Source organism: Manacus candei, unplaced genomic scaffold (assembly GCF_025592945.1).
Source record: "Manacus candei isolate 608988 ecotype Guabito, Panama unplaced genomic scaffold, ASM2559294v1 h1tg000015l, whole genome shotgun sequence".
NCBI lineage: Eukaryota > Metazoa > Chordata > Aves > Passeriformes > Pipridae > Manacus > Manacus candei.
Window position 1 is genome coordinate 11,657,325 of NW_026138063.1, and position 18,987 is coordinate 11,676,311.

The 18,987-nt window shown below is 43.7% G+C and overlaps 1 protein-coding gene across 2 annotated transcripts in view; it reads left to right on the forward strand.

Moving 5' to 3' along the window:
• IL1RAP (interleukin 1 receptor accessory protein) overlaps positions 1 to 2,995 on the forward strand; it is a 49,886-nt gene extending 46,891 nt beyond the window's left edge. For both annotated transcript variants that reach the window (XM_051782154.1, XM_051782155.1), the window contains exon 11: positions 2,231 to 2,995. In XM_051782154.1, the coding sequence (XP_051638114.1) occupies positions 2,231 to 2,955 (725 nt within the window). In that variant the 3' untranslated portion in view covers positions 2,956 to 2,995. The remainder of the gene's footprint in view (positions 1 to 2,230) is intronic.
• The last annotated feature ends 15,992 nt before the right edge of the window (positions 2,996 to 18,987 follow it).

The window sequence follows — 18,987 nt, forward strand, 5'->3', positions numbered from 1 at the left end:
GACCGAGGACGTATAGGACCTAGTTATACTCCTCTGTTATAATCCTCTGGGGTGCATTAGGGAAGACACAAGTAAACCAATGAAAATATTCTGTAACCATTTAGTAAAGGTGGAAGTTTTTGTAGTGTAAAGCAGATAACTAAGTGTATCAAATCCCCAAACTCCTGCAGTGTTATTGCTGCCTGTCCTATCCCGTGCTGTTGGTGTCACTGCAACCTGCACACTGTGAAGTGGCCACTCAGGATTTTTCATGAGCTAGGTAAACATTGTAAACTGAACATCCCAGGGTATCCTGGTCAGAGAAGTCTAAATGCATCCCATTCTCAGAAATAAAATCTATCTTTGGGAATTTGAGCGTCTTCCCTGCCAAAAAGTGTCGAGTCTCAAAAAGTGTTGCAAATTCAAAATTGATAAAACCAGCACTGTCACCTCAATCAAAACATTTCAATTCAACAGCATCAGAGTCATTCATGTTAATTGAGCCTGGACTTTTTGAGCAGGCAGGTAGAATAGGTGACCTCCCAGGGACTGCTCCTGCCTAAATTTCATCATGGTTCTGTGATTCCAGTTTCAAAAAGAAAGACCTTTCAAACCGGCAAAAGATCTTTTTCTTTCACAAAATTTGAAGCCTGGCTGTTTTCAAAATAGATCTCAATCAGTTGCAGAAAGGTTTGAATGAGGTCTGGACTCATTCATTGGACATTGCTACCAATTCTTTGTGCCTTTGAAATAGGGTGTTAAGAACATGTCACAGCGTTAGGTGACAATTCTGACAGAACTGACTTTATCATCTACTTTTGGCTTCAATGAATCGGTGTTTTCCTGGGTGTGTTGGGGGGAAAGTCCCCCTTAGACCTTGTATACCAGAAAAAAAACCCCTCAAAATAATTTTATTTTAATTCCAGTGTTATGTTAAAGAACCAAATAGTACTTTACTTGCTCCGTTAGGATATTACTGTGTCATCATTTTTTCTGTCCCATGTTCTTGGTCTCCAAATAATCTAGTGATAATGAGTTTTACAGCTACTCATACATATTTGAAAAGTATTTCTCTGTACAATATTAAAATAAGGTTCATCCAGAGGCAACATGGTGGACTTTCTGCTGTGAGATTAGAGACAGCCAAGTGCTGGAAGAATAAGAGGCATTGCCATTGCAGGGATTTTTATTTATATAAAAGACCAGTGTTCTACTGGCAGGGAGAGAGGGAAGTTTCCAGACTGAGGAATGAAGGTTTTAGCATTGTGACAGGGAAGGGAAGCAGCAAGTACCTCCTCTTCCCAGAACAGATCTTTGCAAGACATTCTTACAGGCAGGTTTTTCTCTCTGAATGTGCGAGAGCTCTTACTCAAATGTTCCCTGTCCTGCCTGAACACCAGCTTGTCCTTGGGTCCCCCCTCATCTCAGGCACCAGCATACACCAGCCAGTGTATGGTTTTTTTAGAGTTTTTACAGTTCTCTTAATCAGCTTGGGTTAATTTGCTGAGTGCCTGAGCCCTATAATTCCCATTGTTTCCACTGCTCACCCGTTAGCCATGACACCTTCAATATGCTTACTGCATCCCAAGCCACAAGTAGAAGTCCAAGGACATCCTTCAGGCTTACTGCTTTTCAACATTCATAATAAAAGAGATGCTGCCCTTGCCTGGCACCATTCCAGCTAAGCATCTTGCTGAGCTTAACAACTTGCAATGAATCGCAAGAAACGTTTTGAAGGATGGTATTTCCACCCCACATGATGGCTAGAGGAACTGATGGAAAGGTTTAAGGCTGACTTTTTTGCTTTCTAAATTTGGAGGTTTCCACTTCTAGGTGAGAGAGCATGACAGAGAAGGAGGTGGGTCTTGGCCTTGGTAGTGTGAGCTGTGGCAAGGTGATGTGATTGCTTCGCTTTGTTCCCCTGATGCAAAGGGCTACTCAAGCTGTGGTCAGGTGGTTCCCAAACAGGACCTGCCCTTTATCAAATGGGAAGGAGTGATGCTGTGTAGACGTCAGAATACAGCAGTGGCATATCCTGGCTTCTCGTTTACCACTTCTCAAAAACACCCTGCACAGCAAAAATGCTGCCAGCAGGAGAGTGGGCAACTAGAAAGTCACAGGGCTTGTGCCAGGTTTCCTTCTGTGGGAAGGGGGTTCTGTGCAGGTATGCCACCAAACAGCTTCATTCAGTTTTTATCTCCCCGCTCCCTTCTCCTTGTGCACCCCAATTCCTCTGTCCTTGTACTCTTAGATACCACCGAAGCCGTGTTCGACTTCATCCAGAGGAGCCGCAGGATGATCGTGGTCCTGAGTCCTGATTACTTGACGGAGAAGAGCATCAGTCTCCTGGAGTTCAAGCTGGGCATCATGTGCCAGAACGCCATAGCAACCAAACTTATCGTGGTGGAGTACAGGCCACTGCAGTGCACCCACCCCAGCATCCTCCAGCTGAAGGAGTCTGTCTCCTTCGTCACCTGGAAGGGGGAGAAGTCCAAGCGCTCCGGCTCCCAGTTCTGGAAGGCATTGCGGCTCGCCCTGCCCCTGCGCAGCCTGAGCGCCAGTGCTGGCTGGAATGAGAGCTGTTCCTCCCAGTCAGACATCAGCCTGGATCCCGTCCAGAGGAGAAGGAGCCGGTTGAAAGGGCAGCCTGACCCACGGGGCGCTGCAGCAGTGACTCTCACTCACGGAGCGATGGCCCTGACCCCCGAGTCAAAGGCCAAACACCGAGCTAAGCGCTTTCTGACATGCCGGTGTTGTGGGACCTATTGCAATGACAACAGCAGACTCAAGCACAAGCATCAGGCTGTGGCTGAGCCCAGGTGGGACACTCATCTCTGCAAGCCAGGCTTGGGCAGGCCTGTGGCACAGGGGCTTCAGGGCAGGGGTCGAGCCGAGCCCCCACCAGCACAGGCTCCCGCTCTTGCCCTCTGCCATTACAGCGACCTGTCAAACAACAATGACTTCTATGTACTCTAACCCATGGGCTGACAGCACTGCTGGTGCTGGGCCAGCAAAAGAAACTCACTGCAGCCGCAGGAAATTTTTATCATATCACAGGCTGGCGTGGTGCCATTCAGTGTCAGTCCAGTGCCAGCGTGGAGGACTGCAGCACGATTGCTGCTGCTGACCCGAGCCACGGACCCGCAGCCATGCACAGAGCGGTGGCTTGGGGCTTCCTGCCCGGGTCCTTCTGCTGAATTTAAATTGCAAAGTGGAGCTGATAATGTATTTCTCTGGCATTGTTTTTCCCCAGCCGCGGTCGTGTTTGCAGCAGGTTTCCTGCTGGGGTCGGGCGTGGGAGGGAAGGTCCCCAGCTGGAGCCTGGGAGGGAGGGAGCGGGGAGGAACCATCCTCCTGGCAAGTAACCTCTGGAGAAGGGGAGCAAGCCTGCATTTTGCAAAGAATAAAACTTTGCTAATGAGGGTGACAGGAACCCTGCCAGTCCAGTTATCCACTGTGGTTTAAAAGAATTTGGTCAAAAGTTTTAAGACAAGCCCTTTCTCTTCAAATAAAACTGATTTCTTTAACCTGCTGTTGTTAAAAGTGCCATGGGAACTGGTAAATGCTGGAGCCTTGATTACCAGGTGCTTCCTGGAGAAATGGTTTACCCAAGCTGGCTCAGGTCCCCTCCTGTTCCCAGAGCTTCAGTGGAGCCCTAGGCTTGGTCCCTCTCCCAGCTTCACCACATGATGAATTTGTTCTGTTAGTTGAGTGGCCTTTCACACAGCAGGAAAGAAAGCCATTAAAAATCTAGGGAAATCTGATTTTAGAAAAGTTCTTTGAGTAGTCAATGAGCTCAGGGATAGGGCAAGACCTCAAATGCTCACAGAAAACCTCCAGTGCTGAAGCTGAGGGGTCAAAACTCAACCACGCTTCATTAAATAACCAAAAGAGCCTTGAACAGTATCCCTGGGGCTACTATTTCATCAATCTGTTGAGCTGGCTGTCAGCAGTGTTTCCCACTCTTCTTCTGCAATGAAAATTTCATTTCCCTCAATCCACTTTGTATAACAGCTTCTCTCCCCATAGAGGAAGGGTGTTAATCCTGGGAGTCGGCTGCTTCCCTTCAGCTGATGCTCTAGGATGACAGACCTGGTAATATCCTGCATTTGTTTTCTTTCCCTGAGACAAAAAAAAGGTCTCCTTCACCACTCTGGTCAGTCTAATAATTGCCTGCCAAGTTGGCAAGTAATTATATTTCTTCTGCCTTGGAAATATGAACTGAGTCCTTGGGGTACAGGATCTGGTGGCCCCCAGGACAGACCTTTATCTGATGGCCTCAGGTGAAGCCCTAGTGAAATTGCTGGAGCTGTGAGGAAGGAAGGGGCCATGTCTCACTTAGTAGTGCTGAAGTCCAGTTATAATTCACATATCGCTTTCCTTCCCTCAGCAGGCCCTCTTCCCTCTTCCTCACTATTGCCCTGACTTTTTTGATCTTTTCCTTCTGAGATCAAGCACAGCTGACAGCTCTCCTGGTACAAGTCTCTGTGAGCTGAATCCTAACAGCCTGCAACAGACTGAGAAATAGAAACCAAAAAACCTGGTGCTGAGTCAGTCTAAATAAAGCAAGGGCAATAAACCCCTACCAGCTCCTAGGAGCTAGAAATTCAGACTCTAGAGAACTCTCCAGGTGTGGATTTCTCTCTAATTTTAAGTAGACAAACTGTAAATTGCTTGGAAAAGCTTTGTCTCTATGTGGCCATTTACCAGTGATCAAAGAGAAGAAGCAGGAATGAGATATTTGGAAAGCAAGCTGTTACATTGCAAGATGCTTTGTAAGAAGTAATCAAAATACCATTAAATGGTTAAATGGCTCTAGTTGCTTACAATTAGATGTGGGATGGTACTGTCAGTGAGTCTGGTAGCGCTGAAAAATGCAGCTACAAAATATAAAGAATTTGAAATCAGTCAGCCTCCAGAGTCAACATATTTTGTTATTTGTTGGCATTTAAACAGCTTTCATTTACAGACTCTGCCCTTACTTCAGTGTGGTATTGTCTCGGTTGACTACAACAATGCAAAGGTACAGGAAACAACAGCTGGAGCTCCTCACAGAAGTACAGAATGGCCAAATGCAGCCTTTTGGGGCAAACTGTCATCTCTTCATGAAAGAACAAAAGCAAACTGGTAATGGCCATTGCCCCTAGTGCAATTTCCTACCCGCCAAATGGACCCAGGGTCTTGGTTGCTCTTGTAACAAATACTGAGACAAGGTGGATTTCAGTGTGTGCAGAGAATTTTCCCCTCAAGGCCGAGATCCTGGAGCCCAAGGACTCATCATGTTAAAGGGGATGTCTGAGCAGGGACACAGGGACCAACCCACAAAACCAATTTCCATTGTGTTTGTCCCTCATCCTAAGCAAGATGCTTAGAAAAACCCCCAAGGACCAGCCTGATGTCCTGCTTTAGGACCAGAACAAACTCTTTGCAGAACTGAATTCTGCTCTCTGAAAATCTGTTAACATCTGTTCATGTCCCATCTGACACTGACTGGTGCAGATGGATGTACTCACTGCTCTCTTCTTTGCTACATGTGAATTTGCCAGTTGTATACAAAAATGTATCTCCAAAGTTAACAGCACAGTGTTATAACCCCCTTCACCCCATAGAGTTTTCCCCAAAGAACAGTTCAGTGGGAGCAGAGTCAGTAGACATGTAGAATTTCTACTATATCCTAATACAAAAACATTCATACGATGCTGAATATCCTACCTGTGGCATGCAACTGCAGAAGACTAGCAGGTCATGACATGCAGAGCCATTTCTACAATAATTCCACTGCTCTCTAGGTGGTTTTAATCTGTGGAGGGTTGGTGCTGTCCTGAAGACACTGAACAGGCATAACTAAACAGGGAACACAGGCAAGTCACTTAGTCCATCTCAACATCAACCCGCTTTCACTTTAGTGATTGCAAAGGTCTGGTATCTAGGAGGTCTCTCCCTAGCAAGTTTCACTGGACATGCCAGTAAATGGGCTGCTCCTCACATCTGAAATGTTGGATGAATCACTAACCTGCAAGAACTAAAAGAAATTCTCTTTCTAACATCAAACAGATTTTTATTCTCATCTGTTACACTAGATGCTGATCTCAGAGCATCTGATCTAAGTGTATTTATAGCAGACGTTTTCCCAAACAATGACAAGATTGTGAAGGAACCAATAGATGCCAGAAATAAGGAAAAAGTGCTTCAAACCTTTAATCCTTCCTCCACAATTATATTTTTTTTCCCGTGGTTGATTCACTATCAATATCTGTGAAGGGTGGAACCACCTCCAGGATGGTGTTTTCCCTGTGTGGCACACACAGCCTAAGAGTATAATCCAGAGCCAGGTCAAGCAGATGAGGGGAGACCATATGGAGGGAGGGAGCACCCATAGCATGGAGCTGCACCTTGGGGCATATAGTGCTCCCTGCTCACCACCCAGGCATTTGGCCTCACCTGGGATCTGGGAAAACGTGGTGATGTTCTGGAAATGTATGAGTCAAAACACTGTGGTCCAAGTAGGGAGAAACACGAATGACCCTGCAGCTGCCTGCTCAAATCCTTGTGAAAGAGGCACCATGATTTGACTCTTGCTTACATGGTTGTTCACTCTATGTACCACCACTGGCCATGCTGGGGAAAGGCTGTGGCTCTGAAATGACATAATAAATACACTGCAGAGGCTCCTTTTGCAAAGACTTTAATTAAACACGTGAATGCTGCAGAATGGTTTACAGAAGAATATGGCTTGAATTCTTCAAAGTCCCAGGCACAGTAATGGCCAGACATCAGGGGACACAGCATTTACACTGATATGCCTTTAATCAGGCTAATGATTTGTACTTCACTAATAGGTATTTGCCACAAAGTCATTTGGCTTGAAAACATCGAAGATTTTTCCAACTCATCAGTATTTGTTCAAGTGAATAATCAGCCTCCCCTTTAATATCATACCTGATTACTGTGTAGCCTGGGTTTTACTTCCAGACAAGGTACTGGTTCTACTCCTCTGCTTCGGCAGAGACTTCTCAGGTATTTTTTCTGTCTATGGGGATATTTGCATGGTATTGCCAAATCATCTGACAATCCATTGCCTGTGAAAGGGTTGTTCACAAGTTTTCCAAAAGGTTTTCTTCCTTTTCTTTGCTATTTAATAATTTTCAGTCCCTGGGTGGCAGAGACATCTCTCCTTTTACCTGGGCTGCACGAGGAGGTGTAATCACTGACCTGCAGCTATTCACTGCTTCCCACTGACATTTCCTTTGTGCCACTACATCTCAGTCGGAAACCGGACTTCATTGCTTGTCCACTCTAACACCCTTTCCAAGGAGGTGTTATGGCTGAGGTGTCTCCTGGCACTCCACAGGCATGATCTTAGATGAACTTTTTTATTACACTACACTGTATCTGCCTGGGGCCAGTTCATCAGGCAAGGCAGATCACGTTGCATGCTTGGTGAAGCGGGAAATAGCGATGACACACAATCTTTGTTCCATCTGCCATGGTTATTAGCAAATGATGTTTTATTTATCTCTGGATCAGCCAGAAGACACTGACTCCCATTAGAGGCATGTTCAATAAAAAGTTCTTACCTTTTGAGATTTATAGGTTAATGGATAAAGAACCAAAAACCTGCTATCAGTGTGTGCAAGGTGATGCTTACAAAACACTACCATGTCTATGTACCCACAGTTACCAGCCAAGCTGGAAGTTCTATTTGTAGAAAAAGGTAATTTAGGAATATCTGGTCCCATTGAGCCATTTTCACTGGCTACTAATGATTTCAGTAACACCTTGAAATTCCGTATGTGGGCAGTTCCATATTGACCTGTCTGGGAATGAGCCTGCAACGAGCTATACAGATTCACAAAGAACTTGAATTTTCCATTCACAGGAAATCCCATTTACTTTGATTTTTTTTTTCCTCATCTCCTGTCATTAAGTAGAAAAAAAAAAACAGCACAAGATGACAACAAAATTTTCCATGAAAATGGAAAACATGTGATTCCCATTTAAAATTATGTTTTCTTTAACATAAACATGTTTTGAAAAGTTTTTTAAATGTAGCTCAAAATGTGCTATACCAAGAGTGTCAAAATCAGTCTGGTATTTCACTTCTGTTTTGCTTACAGCATGTTTTGTTAAGACTAGTGCCTTTTAAAACATTTCAACTTAGATGAAAACAGCATTTTCCTTCGAAAAGCAGCTATCATAATAAACACATCAGGTCTGCATTTGTTATCAAACTTGCCCTTTTCTGCATATTGGCCCCCCATTCTCAGTTTTCAGTATTTGCAGTTTCCCAGTCTGCTAAGATTTATTAAAGAATTAGGTCAGTGATGCCACGAGCTCCCTAACCAGCCCTCTAGCAATTGAAAAGCCTCCAACTGTATTCTTACGGCTTGCTGGAAAAAATCAACATGTTTGCCTATCAGATTGTATCAGCTCCTCAAATCTCACTCATGTTTGTGTATCAAGTCCAAGAACTTGGCTGTGAATAATGCCTTACTACCTCTTTCCTCCTGTACATTGCCAACACAAATGGAGATGTCTCTGCAGACAGCAATCCATGCCTTCTGCTTTGCTCTCAGTTTTTCAGTGCACTCTGTTGCCAGTGAAAGAAAATTCTGCTCCATTCATGCTTACATTTTAATTGCATGCTCCTTTCTGGAGGCAGGCAAGAGTAACATCTATAATTTTGTTTCACATCTCTGCCTCGAAAGCATCTGCTCCATTCGGGGATGCCTGAGAGAGCAGCTGCTGGCTCCTGTTCAGTATCAGCCTCACTTGCACATGTTCATTTACCTGCATTTAACATCAGACAGCATTTCAAACTCACTCACTATATCCTTCAGATTTGCATATGGGAAAAAATACACCACAAACCAAACCAACTAGGATAAACCTGGCATTTTCCCTTGATATCCACATCTATTTTGGCTGGTTTCATCCTCTCCAGCAGCACACTCCTGCCAGAGTCCTATTTCACCCGAACAATAGCAAACGTCCAGTTGATCTACTTTTAGTAGATCTACTTTTAGTAGATCAGCAGCTTTGGAACAAAGTTGGACCTGAATGAAGACAAGTGAGGGCATCTGAGCTATGTCAACACCTTGCTACTACCCAGCTCCTCAGATAGCCATCAGACCCCACATAGGGCTGCTCTATTAATGCTGAGTCCTAGTTTTGTGCTTGCTTGGCCTCGTGGTTCCTTTTCCCTGGATGTCTTCAAGATATGGCTTAATAAATGCAAGCAGTGTCAGCAGGATCCATTCATATCGTTCTAATTTTAAATATTTATTACTGCTTCTTTGGGGATTTAGGGAAAAAGACCCAAGTAACTGGGCTAAATTACCCTTTTCCCTGGGGACACCTTGCACTTCTGTTTAGTTTTGTTGTTACAAGTGAGCTAGACCTCTTACACACACTGCCTCTCACTCCTGCCAAGTTCCCACACACAGACATAACTGGGAAGATGCCCAGAGTTCACTCTAAACTTAGTGCTTTGCTCAGTCCAGCTCAACTGCTTGCAATTCCTTTTACGTTAATTTTATGCCAAGGGGGGACCCAAGGTCACCACTTTGTAAACTAGATCAAAATGACTTAGCTTCATATCTTCATTTCTAATTTAGCTACCCCTCTGTCTTGCCTGTCTGAATCTGAAGCTTCCTGACAACCATTGCTATCCACACAAGCAGTATCCAAATATTTCCAGCTGCTCTGCACACCAGCCTGACTATTAGAGGGAGAGAGACTTAGCAGGTGGCTGGGACTCACCATCTGGCTGTACTCCATCCTACCTGCTTGCTTGCTTTCTCTCGCTTATTCTTACTGAAGTACAGCAGCTTACCTCCTGCCCTTATACCCCTCTGCTCTAACAGTATCTGGACAGTTCAGTCTCCAATGTATCCTTTTATCCCATCCTCCATGGGTAGGGAATTGTGTGCCAGATGCTACACAGATGTCAGGAGACTCTTCTCTAAAGGGGCTCTACTCTTATTTTGTGTAATGCATAACCTGACAGTAAACTTCCACAAGGTACACTAAGTTTCTTCAGTCTGACCCTGTGTATAGTGAAGAGGTCAACACAACAGATGCTTTGAGCAGTGACTTCATCAGCAAGTGTGGTCCAAAACTGTGTACAGACGTCTGTCTGCCAGTTACCAGCGGAATGCTGGAGCATCCAGGTCAGAGCAGCCTGCAGGGTATCACCTCCTGTCACTGGCTGTTTCAGTTTGGTGAGTGGCTTACATTTAGTCTCTAGTAGGTGATCTTATGAAAGGAGAAGGAACAAGGAAAGATGTGGCAGTGAAAATAGATCGTATCATTCCAATTAAAAAAAAAAGTATTCACCCTGGCATTATCAGTTGTACTTTTATTTATAATAAGGTTGTTTCTTTTTTTTTTTTTTTTTGAAAATACAGTACTTGGCAGGCAAATAGCAGCTCTCCATTGTACTACTACAAAGTGAAACTGTGACCACTCATTTCACAGACTGAAGGTAACCCTTTATTATTCTCTGTTTAGCCAGTGCTTTTACAGAAACACTAGAATAAGGAGAGCAATTGCCCAAAAGCAAGCTCTAGGACTATTGTTGAGAATTCCTGGCTGCCTGGCTGACACCTTAGCAGCATTCCCCATTGTCACCTTTATCACTCAGTTTGAGTTAATACATTATTTGATTTTTCTTACTTTCCTCTCAGGTTGGCATTTGGCCTTTCTTTTTAAATTCCATGTGCTGCAATCTCCCTCCCCTTATAACTAGGGAAAGTTTGAAGCTCCCTCTTATCCCTGGCTGCAAAAGCAGAGCATACAGGATTAGTATTAGACTAGCTACATTAATGTTTTCCTTCAATTTTTAAAGATAGAAAGCACCAAATAATTTGGTAACATTGCTAGCAGGTGGCAGGGAAAATTCTTGCAACAAGTTCCACCTGCAGCAACTCCTTTACTGCCTCAGGCAACTCCCTTAAGGTCACCCCATTAAATAATCAGTCAATGCTTATTAATCACACCAACTGTGTCTGAAGAATACAGCTAGGCAAGCAAACCCTCACAGAAATGACTGAGAAGTGGGGCTGGGTTGAGATATATCACCAGATGCCTGCTTTGGACGCAGGTGCTGGAAGTGAATGTCACCAGGGATCACTTTTCCTATGGATCACTATGGTAAAGTATGACTTATTATCTCCCTCAAGAAAAAGCACTGAAAGGTGGATATCTGAGTGCTTCCAGATACCTTAATCTAGGTAATTGCTCCTGGTTACATACAGACTTTATAGCAGAGACAGAAATTTTTGTATCTGTGAAGCTTAGTTTGTTCAGTTGAAATACACCTTCTGTGTTGCCTATATGGAATAACAGAAAGCAAATGTGCTGGTTCTTCCCTGCTGCTTTCAGAACAAGCTCCTTTTACTTTTGGGGTCCAGATTCCCAGGAGTTGCAGACAGAATTGCTCTCTCCTGTGTATTCTCATGTCCTACTGCATGCCAAATTGATATTTTAATTAGTGAGCTTAATAGTCTTTAGTGTTCTTTCTCCATCTCCATATTTTTTTGTGGAGTTAACCCTTTTTATGAAGTTCCCTTGGCCTAGCAGTTGAAATGCACAGGCTATCCTGGATGATTCCAGTCTGGATCAATCCAGACCATTTTTTTTCCTCTTGATCCTCTCCTCCCAACTCTTTACTACTGCTTCTCTCCTAGCCCATTTGGTTTGAAGAGACACACACAGAATCTTGAGAAATCCTGCCACTGTGTTCATTACTTCTGCACAGAAGTAATCAGAAAATCAGTAATGATAAATACATGGAATCCATACCCAGTGTGCACCTTCCCCACTGTGCCATCAGCTGTAGCTAGCACAGGCTGTTTGACACATTGGGAGTGTATCACACCTTCTGAAGTGCCCCTGGAGTGGGGGTGGGAGGAAAATGTGAGTAGCTTATTTTGTCCTGTTCTGTATTTTCAGGGGTGCTTGGGCTTCTAATTATGGATTCATATATGAGAGTGAAGGGTTCACTTTTTTCCCCCCACTTGTAGCCTGGAGTCTTCTAGCCACTGTACTTCTCTGTTAACCCTTGCTATGTTTGCTGTCATCTGTAAAGATTAGCAGTGTTTTCTATAGATGGAGTCAGATAGTGCCCTTCAGGTGCAAATTAAAAGACAGGCTAACCCCACAGGGCATGCAACCAACAGTTCTCTCTGCATTAAGCACATGCCAGAAAGGTCAGTAGATACCTGGGAGGGGGCCCTTCAGAGAGGACAGCAACTGGGACTTGCCTGGGGATCATCCTGTTCAGAGCACTTCTGCTGGCATCCACCTCTTGTGGGCACTGGGTTCATTCATATTTCTGCCACAGGACAACATGCCTTGCCACTCTGATAAGGCAGCTCTTTTGAGACATCTTGCTTGCTCTGGACACTCTCGCATGGAGGCGTCAGCTTCTGCCGCGTTATTGTATCAGGAGCGCTGTGATATTTGCTCTGTGCTCCTGATGGGAGCTCTTCCAGCTTCCCCCACCTACTTCACACACAGATACACACACTTCAAGCTGTCCAGTGGATCTCAAAAGAGCAGAAAGTATTTGCTAAAAATATTTATGCAGGAGTTATTTATGGCCTGGCCCACATCAACCCCGTGGCAGCCGTTACGCAACACCGCACAAAGGAGCCCTTATCTGGAGGAGCACACAGCCAGTTTTGCAGCCCACCAGTTACCAAGAGGCAGTTCTACTGACTTTTCAATCAAATCAGGAACTTGAGGCTTGGATGTTCAATTTAGATGTCAAATCTTGTCAAGCAGGCTCCGCCAAACTGCTTTCTCATGCCTTCCAATTTGGAGGGAAAGAGAAGATGAGAAAACACTGTACTGCTCCAAGGTATGGCACCTTTCTCTCAAAAAGCCAGAGGTAGGCAAAGCAGGTCTCTTTAGCTGGAACTTAGATCAAGATTAGAATTATTTTCTGTGTCCAGTTGTTGTAGAAAACATCTCAGTAGCCTATGTAAGGGGAAGGAGACTTATCCCTTGGCTGACGCTGGGCACATACCCACAAGGCTGGGCACAGAAATGGGATCTGGGTCACAAATGCATTTCACTGCCAGAGTGTGCATCTAGCCTAGGTGGCTTTTGCTCTAAACCCTAACAAAGGTATGGGGAGTTTACAAAGCCCTTAATTTTTAAAAAATTACTCAAAATTCAGTGCAAGGGAGATCCAGCCTTTTGTTCTGGACTATCTCCACCTGCATATAGGTTTTTTTTTTTTACTCTATTTATGATCTGCAATGGCCTCACGGGTGCTGATCTTTAAAGGTCTGTAATAAAACCTCCAGCCTCATCTATTATGGTGGGGACGTGAGACATGAGCTTATGCAGGTAAGAAAGCAGAAGATACTCTCAATATAATGAAACTGGTGGGATGCAAATGTACTAGAAGAATGACGGGAACATCAGCACCTCCCTGCCCAGCTACTCAGTACCAGTGCCCACAAGTCAGAAGTAATTACAGCATAATTCCTTAGTTAACTTAGGAGATGGCAGAAGGGAAAAAGTATTGAAAGATAAGGATCTCCAGTTAGGATCACATATGTTGGTTCTTCCTTCTCCATCAGGTCACTCACCTTCTGAAGGAATTCAGGGTGGTTCTATACACTTGTTTTCATCAAATCTCTGGCAGCAGGTCCTTATGGTTTCATTATCCATTCAGTACTAATGATGGAATGCTCTGTAACCACCTACATGTCCTAGATCTTGGAAAGGCTAATCTCCAGACCTCCTCTCTTCCCTCTTTTTAAGGTAATTATTATACTTGCCCTTTTTCATTCCTTTGAGACCTTTGCTGTCATCTTTGCCTCCTTCAATGAAATCACTAATAGTTCAGAGGTTTAATTAAGCTAATTCTTTCCATAAGCATTCTAGAGGGAATTTCAGCAGCCCTTGACATCTTGAATACACGGAGTTTTTTAAAGTCTGGATATTTCTTGGAATCATTCTTCCACTATGCTCCTTCAGAGTAAACTATTCCTTTAATACAATTAACCCTGTTAGAATTTACTTGTTTGTGAAAAATAGAACAGAATTAATTTTGAGTCCTTCAGCTTTTACATGCTTTTTTTACATGTTTACTCTTCTCCCCCACAAAGCAATAGACCAGTAGCATCTTTTGTCACAGCCTGTTGCTCTTTCCCTCACGCCTCCAACTCTCTCCTTTTGGATGACCAGGCAAAAGTGTTGCCTTCTCAGGACTCTCATAAAAAAAAGGGACACGAAGAAACCTTTAGGGCTGGAGAATGAGGTGGTACATACAGGCTGATAATACCTGTCTACTCTTGGGAAAACCTTCATGGGACTGTGTGATTTTATCACCAGCACTCGGGTACAGGTGAACAATTCTGAAGGAAGTTTGTGGCCTCCTCTGTATTTACTAATTTTAGTGTTGTTAGATCTGCCTTGAGCAGATTTCAGCAGAGTTTGGCTAAAGTTGTCTCTGTGTGTTGTCTGGGTTCCCCAGGATGAGGAGAATGGCATCCTTGCAGCTCACACCAAGGAGCCTCGTGCTGCCTCAGCTCTGTCCACGTCTACCCTGCAGCTCTGCAGAGCTGGAACTGCCCAGCTGTACCCATGTTTTTGCCACTGAGGACACATCTCTACAGGAAATGGGTATGAAACTGCCTCACTTGTGTACAAATATGGGAACTCAGAGGAGAACTGCTTCTGATTAACCCTTTCTATTGTTTCCTGGCATTCCTAAATTGGTCTGCAGGGTGGCTGTCAGCTCTCACTGTTCAGAAAAGAACTACAAATTTCTTTTCCTAATGCTTTTTCTACCTCTTGTCAAGAGGAGCTAAGGGCTATGATCTATGAAAAGCAAGTGATTCCATTCTAGTTTTCCCCATCTAAATCTGTTATGAGCTATTAAGATCAGTAGCAAACTAACATGCAATAACAAACTCATTGGCAAGAGACTATCAAACATCTGCTGCTGTGGTTTTCCTTCCTCTGAAGTACTTGGTTGTTATCAGAAGCAAGATCTTGAACACTTGGTTATGGAATAGTCACACCTATGTCTCTAAAGGGTCAAAAAACAGGAAGCAGTTTTTAAAAGCCTCAATCATTGTTTTAGCCTATCAGCATTTTCCAGCTGATCTGATTTTGAAGGACTGTCTGCATTAGTGTTTAGTCCTCTGGAATGGTAAAGCCAAGCATGGATAGACACCTGCATGTGCTGTAGGTGACCGTGAATGCAGGTTAACAGTTTGCCCATCGGAGAGCAGCCCATGTCTTACAGATGCCTTTTGGTATACCTAACCTGATTTTAAAACTTGTCAAGAGCAGGACGATGCTTGAACTGGTACCTCACCTCCCTCGATGCCACCTGGTGGCTGCTGGGCCAGGAGCTCTTCGACAGGAACACAGACTCTATACAAACAATCTTTTTGGATAAGGGAGTTACAAGTTATGGTTATTCTTGGAGTAATAAAATTAAAAATGAGATAAGACAACTCTTAATCATATACTGGTATGAATCAAGCCACTGAATCCACTGTAGAGCCCAGCACGGACAGGGGTCAGCAGAGCTTGGGCAGCTGTAGCCTAACAGAAAACCATTTGTGAAAGTGAATTTGGTGTAGAAAAACACAGAAAAAGAACATCCTTAAAAAACGCAGATGCTGATGTGAAGCTCTGGGTGTGCAGCATGGACATGGAGCTGACAGACAGGCAGCAGTTTCAAACATGATTACAGACTTCCTGTGAGTCTTTCCCAGTTTCTTCCAAATCCTGCAACACATCTAAGTGGTGTAAAAATACGTTTCCCCTGCCAACAATGTTCCAGCTGATGACACTTTGCAAAAAATCCTAATTAGGACTGAGTTCTTAGGTGCAACTGTAGGTATCATAATATCCTAATGATATATGTGTAGAAATCAGTGACTGAGCAAATCATCTAATGCAGCCTCTCCTCTTTCATTCACAAATTATTTGGGATGTACTTTGTCCTATTTTGTTGTTGTGTTTTGTGTGCTGGGTTTTTTAACTCACTCTGGTCAGTGGTATGAGAGAATGGCTTCCAACCTGCCTGAAGTATTCCTGTTAATCAACCTTGGCATAAAAGCTCAAGGCTATTTCTGGGTTTAACTTTTCTGTTAAACTAATTTGTGGTCCCCAGGTTATTTTTGTTTGAGTTTCTGTAAAATAATTTGTACGGAAAAACACTGAAAAGTATTTTTCAACCACATGATAATAACCCTATTTTCTGATCACAAAAGCTGGCTCTTTGAGAGTTTCCAAATAGAATTTTGATTTTTTTTTTTTTCATTTCTGTGATACTAAGGAATTTAACTCCATTTGCATTCTTGGATTATCTTGGGCTGTACCAAAAGTGTCTCTAATTTAGCAAAGACAGACTAGCATTTTCAAAATAAAAAATATTAGTATTTATTCTTAAGTTTAAAGCAAAACTTTTTTTATACAATAGTTTCCAAGAATTTGCTTTCCGTACAGCACAGTAATTGCAAAATCCTAGATGTCTACTTTAATCCTTCTCTTCCCCTGCTACTGTTTAAACAAAGATCGGTGTTGTTATTTTTCCAACTAAGAGCTCTTTTAATAGTCACTTACACAGACTGTAGCTCACAAAGTCTATAGCCCCATAGATCACAAAATATGAGCTCATGATCTGATGAATTGTCAATTGTTTGCAAAGAGTTTGTAGGCAACACAGCTTTGGAAAGGAATGTGGAGCGACTATTTTTGCTTCCATTATTCATCCATTCCTTTTTCCCCCAAATAGTCTCTTTTCAGTTCCAAGGCATGTGCAGACTAGAAATAGTATCAGCCCTGGGGGATTTTCCTTTACCAATCTCTTGGACATTCATTTCCCAATTTAGGGTGTCTGTTCTCAGCTTTTCAGAATAGCATCTCCTTCCCTTGCTCCATCCTGCATGGACAGTGGTGACAGGCTGCCCTGGGAGAGGGATATTCTTAACTGGGCCAAAGAAAGTCAGAACAACCTCACTGCTTGTCTAGCAGCCATCAGATGTAGCTGGACCTGATTTTTATTGATTGGAATAGAAAATTTCCTGGTTTATGCTTAATAGTCACTAGAGGGCAAAGCAGGTCTCCATAAGGCAAACCTGCAACCCACAACAGAGGTTCCCTGGCTCTCACCTTTGTCTCATGAGGCTCTGGTGTGGGTTCCTGCCTGCAGGGATAGAGCTGGACAGTCCCTGTCCAGGCCTGACTGCTGACTTAGCTGATTTGGGACATACTCAAGTTTGCCCAGAGACTGCAATTCCTGTGTGTTTCTGGTTTGGACAATGTTTGCATCTATGATATTGTTTTGCTTTTATAAAAGCATCTTATAAGATCAGGGTCCTTGTGGTCCAGCATCCATCCAGCATCCACTACTAGAAGATGCCAAAGGTAAAATATATTGAACTGTTTTCATAGAACGTCCTCCCAGTGAACTGTGGCTGAGATTCTGGATGCAGAGCTCAGACCTTTGTAGATAACATGTTGTTTTCTTCCTGAATTTTGAAATAATTTTTGCATCCCAGTAGCCCTGAGTTACTTGCAGTGTTCTTTCACAAAAGGCCACTTGGCACTGAGTGAAAAAACCCCTCTTGGTTGTGCTGCCTTATTATTTCATTGCATGTCCCCCTGTATTGGTATTAGAAAAACAGCAAGCTGCAGCCACCTTTTCATCCTCAGAAAGCTCATTGTGAGTTAAAGTAGCTCTGCCATGTTCTCATGTATTTTTTTTCTCTTCTGGGGTGAAAATTCCCAATGTATGCAGTGGTTTGGACATTCATTAAGTCATTTATCCTGCATGACAGATCAGAAACCACCCCTTGAAGTCAGTGTGAGGCTAACCAGGGAAAAGCTGATTGAGAAGGCATAGGAGAACACCTGGAGAGCAAAACCTGGAGATGACAACTCCAGGGCAACAGAACAATTTTCTTGGCCTAGCTGTGACCTCAAAAGCTTGTGAAAACCCATCTAAATCAGGATAAAAAGAGGTGCCAATGAAGCCTTAAGTACCTCATGTGTAGGGGTAAAATCTGTTGACATTGTTCCACAAGTAAACTGTTTTCATGATGGTGTGCACTAAAAGGCCTTTGGAGAGTGCTTATGCAGCAAGAAGCCCCGACTCTTTAAAGGTGAGACTTGTGCTGCTGATTCCTGATTCTCGGACTTCTGATTCTCGGCATCTTGGTGGATATTAAGGCTTCTGAAATTAAGAGCAGATATGTTTTGGTGTTCCTAAAATAAATATTGGGCTTCGAAATCTGCTGATTGAAAGATGCTTCAATCCAAATTGTTCCAAATTTGGGTGAAACCCTTAAAAACCTCTTCCATTGTTTTCACAGACCTGAAAGCCCATTTTTCAACCAATTTGTCTGGAAGTTTTTGAGCGCCAAGATTGAAATCAATGTCTGCAGTCAGCCTCCTTCATGCTGTGCTCTGCCACTTAGTAAGTCTTGTTCATGTGGAGGGTGGAGGTCGCCATGGGCCAGCTTACATGGCAGAAACAGTTTGGCTGTTGGCAGGTGTCCCTGGTGCCACAGCAGTGGATTGAGCTCCGGGTGGAAAGAGCCTGCACTGAGTTGACAAGGGATTCCATATGAGCAACAGGGTTTCCCTTTCCAGAGGGCCAGCATGGTTTTTTTTTTCCTGAGCAGGAAAGGCTTTTCAGTCCACAGATGAGACGGCAAGTGAGCTCACAAACATCACCTCAGATGAGTCAGTATTCTCAGCCTTGAGCCAGAATCAACAAAGCCTATGCTCAGGCCTGGCTGCTGAGAAATGATAGTTGCTTTTTGAATTGTGAACATGTCTAACATTGAGCCATTTAGCTGAGATCTTTTGTTACCCTGAAATCCCTGAAATGAGCAGAGAGGGTGTAATGGTCAGGGAAGTCTGTGACAACCCAAAGGAGGTTGGAAAGGCCAGGACTTTCCAGTCCACAGATTTGCACCAGTGTGTGCCAGCTCCAATTGGCACTCTCAGCAGACTGGTGAACAA